Below are 14151 nucleotides of genomic sequence, written 5' to 3'. Positions count from 1 at the left end.
ACTCTCTCCAATTTCTCCACATCTTTCCTGAAATGTGGCGCCCAGAACTGGACACAATACTCCAGCTGAGGCCTAAGCAGTGCAGTGTAGAGCAGAAGAATTACTTCTCGTGTCTTGCTTACAACACTCCTGCTAATACAGCCCAGAATGATGTTTGCTTTTTTTGCAACAGTGTTACACTGTTGACGCATATTTAGCTTGTGATCCACTGTGACCCCCAGATCCCTTTCTACAGTCCTCCTTCCTAGGCAGTCATTGCCCATTTTGTATGTGTGCAACTGATTGTTCCTTCCTTAATGGAGTACTTTTCATTTGTCCTTATTGCATTTCATCTTATTTACTTCAGACCATTTCTCCAGATCATTCTGAATTTTAATCCTATCCTCCAAAGCACTTGCAACCCCTCCCAGCTTGGTATCGTCTGCCAACTTTATAAGTGTACTCTCTGTGCCATTATCTAAATCACTGATGAAAAATATTGAACAGAATTGGACCCAGAACTGATCCCTTGCTGTGGGACCCCACTCATTATGCCCTTCCAGTTTGACTGTGAACCACACTCTGGGAACGGTTTTCCAACCAGTTTTGCACCCATCTTATAGTAGCTCCATCTAGGTTGTATTTCCCTAGTTTGTTTATGAGAAGGTCATGTAAGACAGTATCAAAACGCTTACTAAAATCAAGATATACCACATCTACCGCTTCCCCCCATCTACAATGTTTGTTACCCTGTGAAAGAAAGCTGGTGGTTTGGCACAATTTGTTCTTGACAGATCCGTGCTGACAGTTACCTTATGTCTTCTTTTAGTTTTTTACTTTCTTTGTAGTGAAGCAGCCATTTCCACTTTCCATGACTGTTCAGCTTTTCCAGTGTTTTAACTATTTCCTTCAGCTGACCTGTGGGAATAAAATATTTCAGTATCGAGTCTGAGAATCAGGTGGTGTCGGAAAACCGGATGTCCAAGCATTACTACATATAGAAAGCACATCGTCATGTTCTTAAAGAGCAATCTGAAGGCCAAAAAGTCAAAGAGTTTTGTATTGTTTTCAGTGAGAGTTCAAGGGGTTATTAGAACAGAGGCATCTTTCATCTCCAACTCGCCAGTGGATCCAGAGAAGTTTGGTATTGGCCAAAAGATGTTACCCACTAACTACTGTCCTTTGGCCTACGTAAAATCAATTAGTGGGAATCTCTGCCTAGTTTCTAGTGTACAGATGTTCACACCACAAAACACTCCCATTCTCACTGGAATGAACTGACACCACAACTGTCATAAGAACGGCCATACTGGGTCAGACCAAAGGTCCACCTAGCCCAGTATCCTGTCTTCCGACAGTGGCCAGTGCCGGGTGCCCCAGAGGAAATGAACAGAACAGGTAATCATCAAATTATCCATCTCTGTCGCCCATTCCCAGCTTCTGGCAAACAGAGGCTAGGGACACCATCCCTGTCCATCCTGGCAAACAGCCATTGATGGACTTATCCTCCATGAATTTATCTATTTCTTTTTTGAACCCTGTTCTAGTCTTGGTCTTCACAACATCCTCTGGCAAAGAGTTCCACAGGTCGACTGCGCATTGTGTGAAGAAACACTTCCTTTTGTTTTAAACCCGCTGCCCATTAATTTCATTGGGTGACCCCTAGTTCTTGTATTATGAGAAGGAGTAAATAACACTTCCTTATTTACTTTCTCCACAGCAGTCATGATTTTATAGACCTCTATCATATCCCCCCTTAGTCGTCTCTTTTCCAAGCTGAAAAGTCCCAGTCTTATTAATCTCCCCTCATATGGAAGCTGTTCCATACCCCTAATCATTTTTGTTGCCCTTTTCTGAACCTTTTCCAAGTCCAGTATATCTTTTTCGAGATGGGGCGACCACATCTCCACGCAGTATTCAAGAGGTGGGCGTACCATGGATTTATATAGAGGCAACATGATATTTTCTGTTTTATTATCTATCCCTTTCTTAATGTCCATGAAGGGCCATGGACACTGAACTATGCTCTCAGCCCTAGAGATGATCTCGCATTGTTAGGGTTCAGGAAAGCTGGCGATGGTGCCCATTTTGTGGACAGAGGGAAGCCAATCCAATGCCTTTCACAAGCATCATATTCAATACACAGAAAGAAAAAAGTTCTCTCTTCTGGGGAGAAATGCTCCATCCTGACTGGCTTTGGGAATACTGGCATCTGCTACCAACCAACATCTCTCGAGAGGCTCCTGACAATGCCACAGCTTCTAGAGCCATGTGTTTCCCTAGATCCATCCTAAGCCTGCGCTGTATTTAAGTCACAGTTATTACAGTACTGCAATATCATCCTCTTGCAACAAAGACCAATGATTTTCATGGGTATAAAGGGGGAGGAGGTAATTAGACTCACCTAAAGTTACAGTTTCTAACACTTCATCATCAGAGACCACAAACCCCCCCATGTGAAACAGCTCCTGATAAGTGTGATCAGTTACGTCCTCTGGGCTGTCCACTCCAGCAAAGGTTACATTTGGACAATGCTTTAATCTCAGCAAGGAAGGGATCTGTTAAAGGCAAAAACATTCTTCATGTACAATATGTACCTTTTAATGGGTCAGACTTCACACACCTAACCAGGAACTTCTCTCATTCTTTCTTCTTCCAGGAGACAGGGTGTCCCTGCTGGAGTCCTGAGGATGTTGCCCATTTCCTCCTGTTTTACGCACTCCATCCTCAAGTCTCCACAGCACAGCCCCGCCAAGCTGTGGATGACTCAATGGGACTCTGCAGGAGCCTCTTAGCCCTTCTCTTTATGAATCCAGTGGTGATCGCTGTGAGGCTATGAGGTACTTCTCTCTCACGCTGAGCCACGGGGCTGAACACATCACACTGCTTCCAGCACACTGGCAGCAATTCAAGGACTACGGGTACGTCTACACTGCATGCTCAGCCCAGGGTCTGACTTGAGCCCAAGACCTCCTTCTGTCCACAGACAAGACACAAAGCCATCTGACTCAGGTCAGCAAGCACTCAGAACCGAGGTCCAAGGAGCCTGCTTAGGGGATGTGTCAGAGCCCAAGTCTTGCTGCGACTCAGGTCCAAGTTGTATCATCTTGCAGAGTGGACGCAGTCCAAGCCAAAGATCGGAGTCAGAAAGTCTGCATAGTGCAGTACGAACACGTTAGCTCGGCCATGAGACCCGGGTCCAGCCATTTTAAACCCAGGTTTACAGTGCAGTGTGGTGGCGTAAGCATGGGCTTGAGAACAGTGAGTCCAAAGACCTGGGCTTAGTGTGTAGTGTAGACATGAGACCAGGTAGAGAAATCAAAACTGGGTCACAGGGTACAGTGAACTCTAGTACGTCTTAAAACATGCAAGTTAAAAAAAGACAGAGAAAAGCTGGAGCTGGGGACAGAAAGGGGTACTTTGATAAATAGTCTCTGGTCACATCTTAGAATAAGCAACTACTGGGATAGGCTCACAGGTAAAACTGAAGAAATGCAGGATTTACAATTACCACACAGGCTCCAGAGAATTATTCTAAATGACACTCTGCCATAGTATAATTATAGCATAATTTCAGAAAGTGGCAATTCCTATGTCTATTCAGTGCCAAGTGAGTTCAATGAAAGCCTCGCCTGGGTTTTATACCCTGTGGACAGCACTTAGACACTGCAGTGATTGGTGCTGCTGGAATGCTGATGGGGATCTCAACAGGGGCCTACGAGCCAGAAATTCCTGCGTTCTAACCCTGGCTCAAACTAGTTTAGTGTGCAGACTTGGAAAAGCTAAACCAGACAACCCAGACTGGTGCCTTGCCTGGTTTGTACAGACTTCTGAGGTCGCTAGCTATTTTGTGATCTGAACTGGAGCAACAGCAGTGAAAGAAATGGGCCCTCTGTTCTTGTGGTTTTTACAACTCCTAAGCCATGGACCCTGCGTATGTATTAGGTTAGCTTTAAACTGCGACATCTTTAGGACATCACCAATAGGTATGCAGATGTGAACAATTAAAGATAAAACTCTGGATAGGTGCAAAATTAGAAACCTGTTTAAAAATGGACTGTCGTATTTAGAAAGGGCGTTTCCAATTTTGACACAAGAAAGATACTTCTGAACCTACTTTATGAATATGCAAAGATATGTCCTCATTTCTAATAATGACAATCAGTCTGTCTGTCTCCAGGTGTTGTGTTTTACAGAAATTCAGAGGTTCAATTTCAGCGTGGCCACCTTTCTTCAATAAGCTCTGAAACACAAATAAATCATCGCAACAAAGTAAGAATGTTTGTATGGCGAACATTTTTACACCTTACCAAAAACAGGCCATTTAATATGATTTCCAGTTGAGTATGAAAGCTATGATTTATCTGCAAATAACCTGGATATTCAGACTCTGGTTATGCTAAAGCCCAACATGAAAAATAAATCTTGTCTTGTTAAGATGGGTTTTTTCCCCAATTCTGCAAACTAATTTATATAAAGTTTGACCTTATATAGTTCAGGCTTGTTTGATGAGAGTATCAGTCAGGACTGGAAAGAGTAAGCTATTTTTTCAATATGCCTAAGGCAAGGGTTCTGAAACTGGGGGTTGGGACCCCTTCAGGGGGTCGCAAGGTTATTATATGGGTGTTGCGAGCTGTCTGCCTCCACCCCGAACCCCGCTTTGCACTCAGCATTTATAATGGTGTTAAATATCTAAAAAAGTGTTTTTAATTTATAAGGGGGGGGGGGTCGCACTCAGAGGCTTGCTATGTGAAAGGGGTCACCAGTACAAAAGTCTGAGAACCACTGGCCAAAGGTATATTTCTGTTATTGATTATTTGGTTTCTAAAATAATCTAATTATCTGAAAATTCAACTTACTCTAAATATCAAACACAAAACTTTAAAAATAAATTGACCACTTACTCAACCACCACACGGGAAAAGAAAGAAGAAAAAAAATGGCACACATTTTGAAATGGACTCTCCCGTGCCAACCAGTTTGCAGTGAGGAGAGGTTCAGAATGGCCAGCACCTCTCTCATCTTAACTCATCAGCACAGCAAAATCTATTTTCATACACTAATATGCTCTTGGTTAGATAAACATCTCGATCTATGTATTACATGTGCTCTCGGGAAAGTCCGCTGCAGCCAAAATGCAGAGAGTAGATGACCCAGTACTGAGACAGCGTGCTAGCTCATTTAATTTTACATTTTTTAAAGTTCCATTTACAGACAAACTCCACCGCAGAATTAAGTTGCTGAGGTTAAAAAAAAAAAAAAAAATGCACCCAGTCAATCAACTACATAGAAAAGCATGAGTAAGCAGATGGGCTTTCCACCACGCTCTGGAAGTCAGGCTGGAGTTCGGTCAGACTAAGGCTGTGTCTACTAGAGTTGGCCGGAAAACAGATATACCTTCCTGCATAAAATGTTGCGTGTTTGAAATTTTTCTTTTGTCCCACACTGGGACAAAAGGCCAAAAATGCAAAAATTTTCACGGGAAGGGTTTTCAGGAAATTTTTTGTTTCGGGAGCACTGAAACACAATGTTTGGCTTCCTGTCTGCCTGCTTGTAAGACACTTGTCAACTACACTTTTGAAATTCACAGGAGCCTTCCAGCCTGCCTGCAAGGCTGGAGAGAGTCTCAAAGTGACACAGCCTGGCAGCCCTCCAGGAAAGCTTTTGTCAATTTCACAGGTAGAAAGTGCACTTGACCAGAGCCTTGCTGTCAGGCAGCTGGGGAGCCCTTATTTTGATCTTCCCAATGCGAAAAAAAGTCTCCTTTTTTCCCCTGAAATTTTCTTGTGGAAAATTGTGTTTTTGTGAAAAAGCCGCCTCCCCCCCTTTTTTGTGTGTGTCAGAAAAGGCACAACTGGGAGCACAGAGAAGGCACTGACACACACCATTGTTTTTACCACCCTGTTTTCTAGACCAGTTCAGAGCTGGGGTAGGCAACAACAGTGGTAAAGATGCCAGTGACTGTCTATACTATCTCTCCAACGTTGCTACTTCCAATGCAGCTGAAACTGAGAGATTTCCCCAAAAAACTCTAGTATAGATATAGCCTAATTGGGGAAACAAATTCCAGTGTCAAAGACCCCCACTGAAAACCACCTTTCAGTAGCATGCAGATGTTCAAAACACTCGGGACTCTCGGCTAAACTCGGCTGTCGCAATCAGGCACAGTGAGAGAGGCCGGTTTCTCAGGTTAAACAGGAATCAAACCATGTACTGTAAGGTTTTTTTAAAAAGCACCATCAACAATGTCTTGAACTGTGATCAAAAGCAAACGGAAGACACCAGTACAGTCTATGGAACACTGGTACAAGGTGCTCTCGATGGCTAACTGCCCAAAATAGTTGGCAACCATAATTTACACCACCTGAAATGTGTGTGGGGTCTCCAAGAGTGGCCCCATTTGGATGAACTACGTCACCGGAAAAGCAGGCAAAACCTAAATCAGAAACAGTCATAGTTGTGCCAAATGCAAATGAAAAAAGGCATTTCAAGCCAGAGAAGCCACCTGGGACTCCGGGACAATCCAGGAGCCAGGACTATTCCTAAACTGTGCAAAACCATGACAAAGGCAGAGCAAAGGCTGCCTCACATTCTTCCCAGTATAAACATTTTTAAAACATTATGAAGCATACACAAACTACGGCCATGATACAGGCCTGGCAAATGCAAACCGTAGTCATCTGGCACATGATTTTGTGTGGTTTGCCAATTTTCTTTGCTATTATGAACAGAAAAAAATCTGAGGTGCTGGATTAGCCTTTAATGCCTGAAGTCCACCTCTTTTCTTTGCTCACCAGTGAAAATTAATCAGTGATCGCTGATCCTAGTTCCCTCTGTTTATGCATCACTAAACTACCACACACTTTGGCATAATTTGGTTTGAAATATGGCTCCAGAGAGCCAAGATGAAGTAGCAGAGGGTGTTACTGATCAGGACCGAAATCCCCTAGGACCAACACAGCAGGAAGATACTGCAGGTCAGCATTAAGAAGCATTGGCCAAATCGTGTGAGGAAGCCTGCATAGAGACCCCCCCAGTGCCATACCTGACTCAAGCCACTGGTACCAGTTCAACATTATAAGCAGCACTAAGTTCACTCACAATTTTAAACAAACTAGGAAGATTTAGAAATTGCCACATTACCTTCATTCTCACAAAGAAAGGGTCATCTTCTGTTTCAACTAGGTAGAACATACACGCATTTTTGCAAGCCTCTTTAACAACACTTTTCAGTCTGTAGTGCAGAGTGTTGCATAAGTCACTAATCATGTTCTCATAGGAGGCTGTTCTTTTGGGGAAATGTGTGCATTTTTTCCTTTTGCCTGCACACTCTTCTGAGGTAGTGCTCTGACCTCTTCCTTTGTTACCCGCATGTATATTGTTCAAGATCACCCTGTTGAACTCAGCATATTCATTTAGAATGACCGAAATATCCCCCCGGGATTCTTTTAGTTTATCATCGTATTTTAACTTGCTGAGATGTAAAGGAATACCATAGTCACGGCCCTGGCTTTTGACTTTTGCCGCATTTCTTTCACTGATAAATTTATCCTGCCATGGGACAAAGAGAGGTGGTTCAGCAAAATCTGTGTATATATCGTTTCTCGGGTGCCAACTTGAACTACGCTGCCTTGAATCTGAACGCACAACTGTTACCAGAAGGGGGCTCCTACTCCTGCATGGTGAATTTAGACTAGGGGCTTCAGGAGCCTCTCTCAGGGGCAAAGTCTCAGCCATTACCTGGGCAGAAATCTCTTTTGGAAAGATACAACTGGAGGTAGAAAGTCGTGATTTCTGGCTCTTTATTACTTGTTTTAGCTTATAACTGAAACGCAGACATTCCATATCTAAAGTGTTCTGGGTAAGATCATCAATAACCTTCCAGGTCCTAGTCAATGAGCTTATTAAGTCAGATCGTTCCACAAAATGGTCGTGTCTCTTTGAAGATTGTAAAGGTCTAGTTTTGTCTTTGTGTTTTTTGGTAACAATAAAGTTTGTATAATCCCTCACGGTGCCCTGATCATCTTTAATATTGACAAAAGGGGGCACATACCTAGCCTCTTCCCTAAACCCAACGGGCCAGCCTGACTCAGCCACTGAAAATCTTTTGCCTGCTTCCAAGGTGTCCCACTCATCACTCTTCCAATTTTCATTCGCTGAACTCGTACATGAACAATCATAATTAGTCCTTGTAACGGCTGTTGCGCGGATAGTACCAATGGGTCTTGTGCCACAAGAACCCCTAAATTTAGCTGTGGGATGTACAGTACCTCCAAAGTACTCCTGGTCAGAGTCTCCAGAAAAAGACTCGTACGATAAACTTTCAAAGGTCAAATGCACACCTCTACCTTTGTTAGGGAATTTTGTACCTTGGTTGGCCAAATGTTTCTCCAAAATATCCTCAGTATCACTAACTTCTAGAGTCTCTCTACAGTCTGTGTGTGCATATAATGTTGAAGGCATCTGAACAGAGGAAACAGGGATTTCTTCCCTAGTGTCATCTAAGTTGGTTTGATGTAAATCAGCAAACACATTAGATTCTTCCATCATACAATCACTCTGCAGTTCTGTTATTTCACAAACAGAGCTCTGGTCACATGCTTCTGCGAACTGTTCCTCCTCCTCTTCTAAAACAGATGGAGTGCTCGCAGCAGGGCTAGTCCTTCCTAGATCAAATTCCTCACGTGATGTGGGTTCTTCTTTGTCATCATTCTCTCGTAAGTCTGCTACTTTGCTGACAGGGATTTTATGCTCTAAAAGCATGTCTTTTTTTGCCCATTCTGTGTAACAGGAACTTGAGAAAGCTTCTTCTGCTGTAGAAGACATCTCCATCACATCTATTTGATCAGTGTGGTCAGAATTCATACTTTTGGAAAATATTGGATTCTTCTCACTTTGCTTTAATAAATTAGTGTGCACATCTGTCTCTCGGCTGATGGGGATACTATGCTGCTGAAAAGCAACACCAGTCAACAATTCTGGGTTAGTACAAGTGGGCTTGTCAGCTGGAGAAATCTCTTCCTCACTCCCCAGTAAGTCTGCTATTTTAACTACAGGTGTTTCGTGTTCTAGAAATTTGTCTTTCTTTGGTCGTTCAGTATAACAAGAACTTGAGGAGTCATCCCCAGCAGACAAGGGTGTTAGACTCTCAGAGATGGAGCATATTTTCGTAACATCTATTTGATCAGTGTGGTCAGAATTCATATTTTTGCAAAGCACTGGATCATGCTCACTTGGCTCTAATATACTTTTGTGCAGTTCAGTCTCTCTGCTAATAGGGCTGCTATGCTGCTGAAAAGGAGTGCCAATCATCAATTCTGGGTCAGTACGAGTGGACTTGTCAGTTGGACTTGTCAGTTGGACTTCTTCACTCAAAATAAGACTGTGCGTATACTGATGGTTTACAAAATTAATTTGTTTCAAGTCCAAATGTTCTTTAGCAAAAGATTTTTCGTTATCCACTGATAAGATACAAGCCGATTCTACCAATTTGCAAAGAGAGGTCTCATGTTCTCCATGTGTAATAACCATAGTTACCTGGTTTAATTCATCATTACATGGTGACTTTTTAGTAACAGAACAGACTTCAGTGTTCTTAAATTTGTCACAGCTTTTCTTGGCTTCAGAGTCAGCTTCCAAGTGTGTATTTTCAAAGACTAAGCATGGGCTTTCACTTGCTTCTGCAGATTTGTTCAGCAGCTCTGTTGTGTCAGTAGAAGGGCTCTTTTGCTCTCCTTGAGTTGCTGTATTGCTTTGTACTTGATTTGATTCTTTAATACTCAGAGAAGTGTAATCGGCAGAACCAGTTCCGCTGTCTTCCTGAGAAATGCAGCTGTCCTCTACTGAATCACTTTGTGCTGATGACTTAATTTCTTCAGCTGGTTGGACAGTGATTTCTTGGTTCTCAGGAAGTGCATCTGCAGACTGTGTTATTTCATCAGAAGGTACGTCCTGGACAGGACTTGCACCAGGTGATAATGTTAGAGTTAATAAACTATCAAAGGGCTCTTCCAAGTCAACTGGACTGATTGCTTTGCTCTCTTCAGGTATGCAAATTTCCTTAGGAAGTACTACATTGATTGGATCCTGGTCCATATCTTCATGTTCCATATCTGCATCATTAATTTCTTCAGCTGGTTTGACAGTGACCTCTTGGTTCTCTGGAAGTGCATCTTCAGATTGTGTTATTTCATCAGAAGGTAAGTCCTGGACAGGACTTGCACCAGGTGATAATGTTAGCGTTAATACACTATCAAAGGGCTCTTCCAAGTCAACTGGACTGATTGCTTTGCTCTCTTCAGGTACGCAAATTTCCTTAGGAAGTACTACATTGATTGGATCCTGGTCCATATCTTCATGTTCCATATCTGCATCATTAATTTCTTCAGCTGGTTTGACAGTGACCTCTTGGTTCTCTGGAAGTGCATCTTCAGATTGTGTTATTTCATCAGAAGGTACGTCCTGGACAGGACTTGCACCAGGTGATAATGTTAGCGTTAATACACTATCAAAGGGCTCTTCCAAGTCAACTGGACTGATTGCTTTGCTCTCTTCAGGTATGCAAATTTCCTTAGGAAGTACTACATTGATTGGATCCTGGTCCATACCTTCATGTTCCATATCTGCATCATTAATTTCTTCAGCTGGTTTGACAGTGACCTCTTGGTTCTCTGGAAGTGCATCTTCAGATTGTGTTATTTCATCAGAAGGTACGTCCTGGACAGGACTTGCACCAGGTGATAATGTTAGCGTTAATACACTATCAAAGGGTTCTTCCAAGTCAACTGGACTGATTGCTTTGCTCTCTTCAGGTATGCAAATTTCCTTAGGAAGTACTACATTGATTGGATCCTGGTCCATATCTTCATGTTCCAGATCAGCATCATTACTTTCAGAAAGTGCTAAATCAATTGGTTCTATGTTTATACTTTCATAGTCAAAATCTTCCTCCTCCTCCTCCTCTCCCTGGTTTTCTAACGGATCATACGATTCTCTCCCTTTTCCACATGGGCTATCATGTTTTGTGCTCTTCATATTCACTTCTAACTCTATTGCTTCACAGAGACGTAGTGATCCATCACCACCAGCCTGGCAATTGTCATTGTCCTCTTCAGGGAGAGTGATGTTGTCCAGTGTCTTTCTTTCCTCAGAAATGACAGTATCATCACTAATAATCGCTGGCTGTTTATTTTCCTGCTTCTCTGGAAATTCAGTCTGCGAAAATGCAGAGTCACTCTGTGAAACTTTACTTAAATCAAGGGCTTGATGTGCTTCATCTGAGTCAGTGGAAAATTCTTCAGGTCTTATCCTTATATTGCTGGGTTTACCAGAAGGGCTGCAGGTAGAGTTACTGATAGAAATTACAGGGTCCAGCAATTCCTCTCTTTCACTCTTCTCTTCATCAACCTGAAATTTCAAAGTTTGAAATTTAACTACCGAGAAAGACAAATGTAGGAAGAGAAAGATCTCTGCAACTGGAGAATGTATCTTTTTAACTCCTCAAGCTTTCATAAGACAATCTTTTTTTAAAAACCCTAGAGAAATGAATTTCAATTCACATCCCGAATATTTTACTGCCAAATTCTGTCCTCAAAATAGACAAGTGAGCCCATTCATGTCCCCTATCCTTCCAATTCCTCCTCAAGATCTGCTTCTTCTGTGATACTTATAGGGTATTGGCAGCTAACAACAGCTAGGGAGATGGCAAGTAGGAATTCCTGATTTGCTATTTTGTTTATTTGTATCTTAATATTTATTTTTTTTAAACTGCCTTGAAATCATCTCATGGTGCACATAGCTAATCAAACCTCACGCTTTCCAACTTTACTCTCGCTTATTGCGTCTTGTCTTGAATTAGATTGTAAGTTCTTTGGAGCCTGGAACTGCCTCTTACATTTGTACAACACCTAACGTAACGGGTTCCCAATGATCCCAATTATGGCCGCTGGGTACTACTGTAGTACAAGAAATAGTGAAATCAACAGACACTGTTCACACTGATCTGAGGGCTGAATTTGGCTGTAAAAGCTGACTTTTGTCCACATGGGGCTTGTTCACCTGGTGGGGTAATGGGCTCTCCAGGGGAGTGATTTCTAAAGCACACTAATGTGTGTACATTAATTGGTCTGGGTAGAGCCTGCTGGTGCGCTTTAATGCAGTACTGTTTCAAACAGCACTATGTTAAAGCATACCAGCAGGGTCTACATGGACCAGTTAATATGCAACATGTTAGTGCTTTAGAAATCACTCCCCTGGAGAGCCTATTACCTTACCATGTAAACAAGCCCAAGTGGACAAAAGTAGTATCATGTAGACTCAGCAGGGTCTACACATTGTATGGACCAATTACCGTGCAAGACGTTCGTGAGCTGTAGAAATCACACCCCCATAGAACACATTATCCCACCATGTAGACAAGCCCTTGGGTTCCTCCCAAAGTACTTCTAAATTTACAGTACAATACTAAACGTATATTAAAAACCTTTGGTACATCCTTTAAAATGCAAAAGGGGATCCCACTCTATAGTCTCGCAATCTGTTCAAGATGCTCCAGGAGACCCAGTCTAGGGGCTGAGTGCTCTATCCCAAAGCCGAAAAGACTATCAAAAGGTAGCCCAGAAACGGGTTGGGAACAGGGCCCAGAGGGTGGGCTGAAGAGAAGCCCTGGAAGGCATAAGAATCCTTTGGTTTGTTTGGACCTTTGTAGTTTGGACTTTTGCTACCATGGAACAGGTTATGTTTATTAGTGACTTGCCCAGAGGGCTAAGCCACATCTCCAGCACAGACTGGTGTCTGGAACGCAGAGGATACCAACCCTGGGGAAGGAAACTGAGGCTGGGAGTGCCATGCTCGGCCAGTAGGGGACATTATAGGGCAGCCATACCCCATGACACACACCCTATAGAGAAAAAAAACCCCAAACATAACAAGCTATCCCAACCTCAACAGTTAAACCACCCTCCCCATCCCCAGCCCAAAATACCCCTGCAAACAGACAGCCTTTGCAGTGGGCCATAAAGGCCAACAAATTCTGGCTATTTTGGACTGAGGGTGAGTGAATTCCAAACACAAAGGACCTTCATGAATGGAGACTGTCTGGCCAGAGTACTTATAAACAGAAGGGGACTCCATTTCAAACCCCTTGGCTGAGCAGAATGTGGCCGTATCCCATGGGGAGATAGGGTGTCTCTCAAGTAGGAAAGTCTCAAGCCACTCACCGTTTTGTTTCAGCAACGAATGAATGAATGACTGAAACGCTGGTCAGCTTAAAAGAGGCACTGTAAAGCTTTTTATTTATTTATTTTTTTTAAAAGGATGGTTTATGATCCTGAAATCAGCATCTATAGACTTAAAAGGGTACAAAAACATCACCAACACCCCTTCTGCCAATCAGTTCCTTCCTCATTTGTCAGCCAGGGCATGAGTTCATCAGGGTCCACAGTGCTTCGTGTGCAATAACAACTTTATTAGGGTCTAAGCAATGAAAATAGGGGCGAACACGCTCCCAGCCTCTGCCTAGGTGTCTGTGATGTCAGGAGACGCTCTAAGAGAAACTGAAGCCTGAACGTGGGACTCAACTGTCTGTCAGGTGCTCTCTAAGTCCAGCGGATTCCACTTAATCGAATCCTGGTATTAGCAACTTCTGCTTAATGGCAACATATTGCTGGGAACCATGCCCATCCCATGAACATCAATGATAAGGGAGTTTGGATATTGGCACCTGCATGCTGCTTATTTAAAAAAAAAAAAAAAAAAAAGCTTAAGAATGGCCCCACTGCAGGCAGGCTTGTGCAGCTGCAGCCAGGGAAGGAAGTGCTGGGACGTGCCTGCCCTGGTCGCGCCCCCCCCGCCCCAAGCAAACCTGCCTGCAGCTGCTGCTCAGCCTGTCACAGCACTTCCTTGTGGGCTGCAACCCAGCAAACCTGCTGGCACGCAGGGACCACACCGGAGGTAAGGGGCCCTGGGCAGGGCTGCAGGCTGGGAGGGGAAACAGTGGGCAGGGCAGTAGTACGGGGAAGGGTGGAGGGTGCAGCCTGGATACCAGAATACCTCTCCTTGCACTCTCCAGGCTGCACCCTGCTGGGGGGACTGCACGAAGCGCTGGGAAGGGCTGGGCCCTGAATGCTGGAGAATACAGGAGAGGTAGGGTACAGGCTCCTATCACCCCTGCTC

The 14151-nt window shown here is 43.4% G+C and overlaps 1 protein-coding gene across 1 annotated transcript in view; it reads right to left on the bottom strand.

Moving 5' to 3' along the window:
• The window catches only part of TASOR2 (transcription activation suppressor family member 2), a 73130-nt gene that overhangs the window by 8931 nt on the left and 50048 nt on the right, over nucleotides 1–14151 (bottom strand). The window contains exons 18-21 of the mRNA XM_074942717.1: nucleotides 7123–11385; nucleotides 4097–4222; nucleotides 2384–2537; nucleotides 792–897 (exon numbers count right to left, since the gene is read on the bottom strand). Coding sequence (XP_074798818.1) covers nucleotides 792–897; nucleotides 2384–2537; nucleotides 4097–4222; nucleotides 7123–11385 — 4649 coding nt within the window. The remainder of the gene's footprint in view (nucleotides 1–791; nucleotides 898–2383; nucleotides 2538–4096; nucleotides 4223–7122; nucleotides 11386–14151) is intronic.

Source organism: Natator depressus, chromosome 1 (assembly GCF_965152275.1).
Source record: "Natator depressus isolate rNatDep1 chromosome 1, rNatDep2.hap1, whole genome shotgun sequence".
In the NCBI taxonomy this organism is placed as follows: Eukaryota; Metazoa; Chordata; order Testudines; family Cheloniidae; genus Natator; species Natator depressus.
The sequence above is the reverse complement of the archived record's forward strand: the minus strand, read 5'-3'. Positions and strand labels throughout refer to the sequence as shown.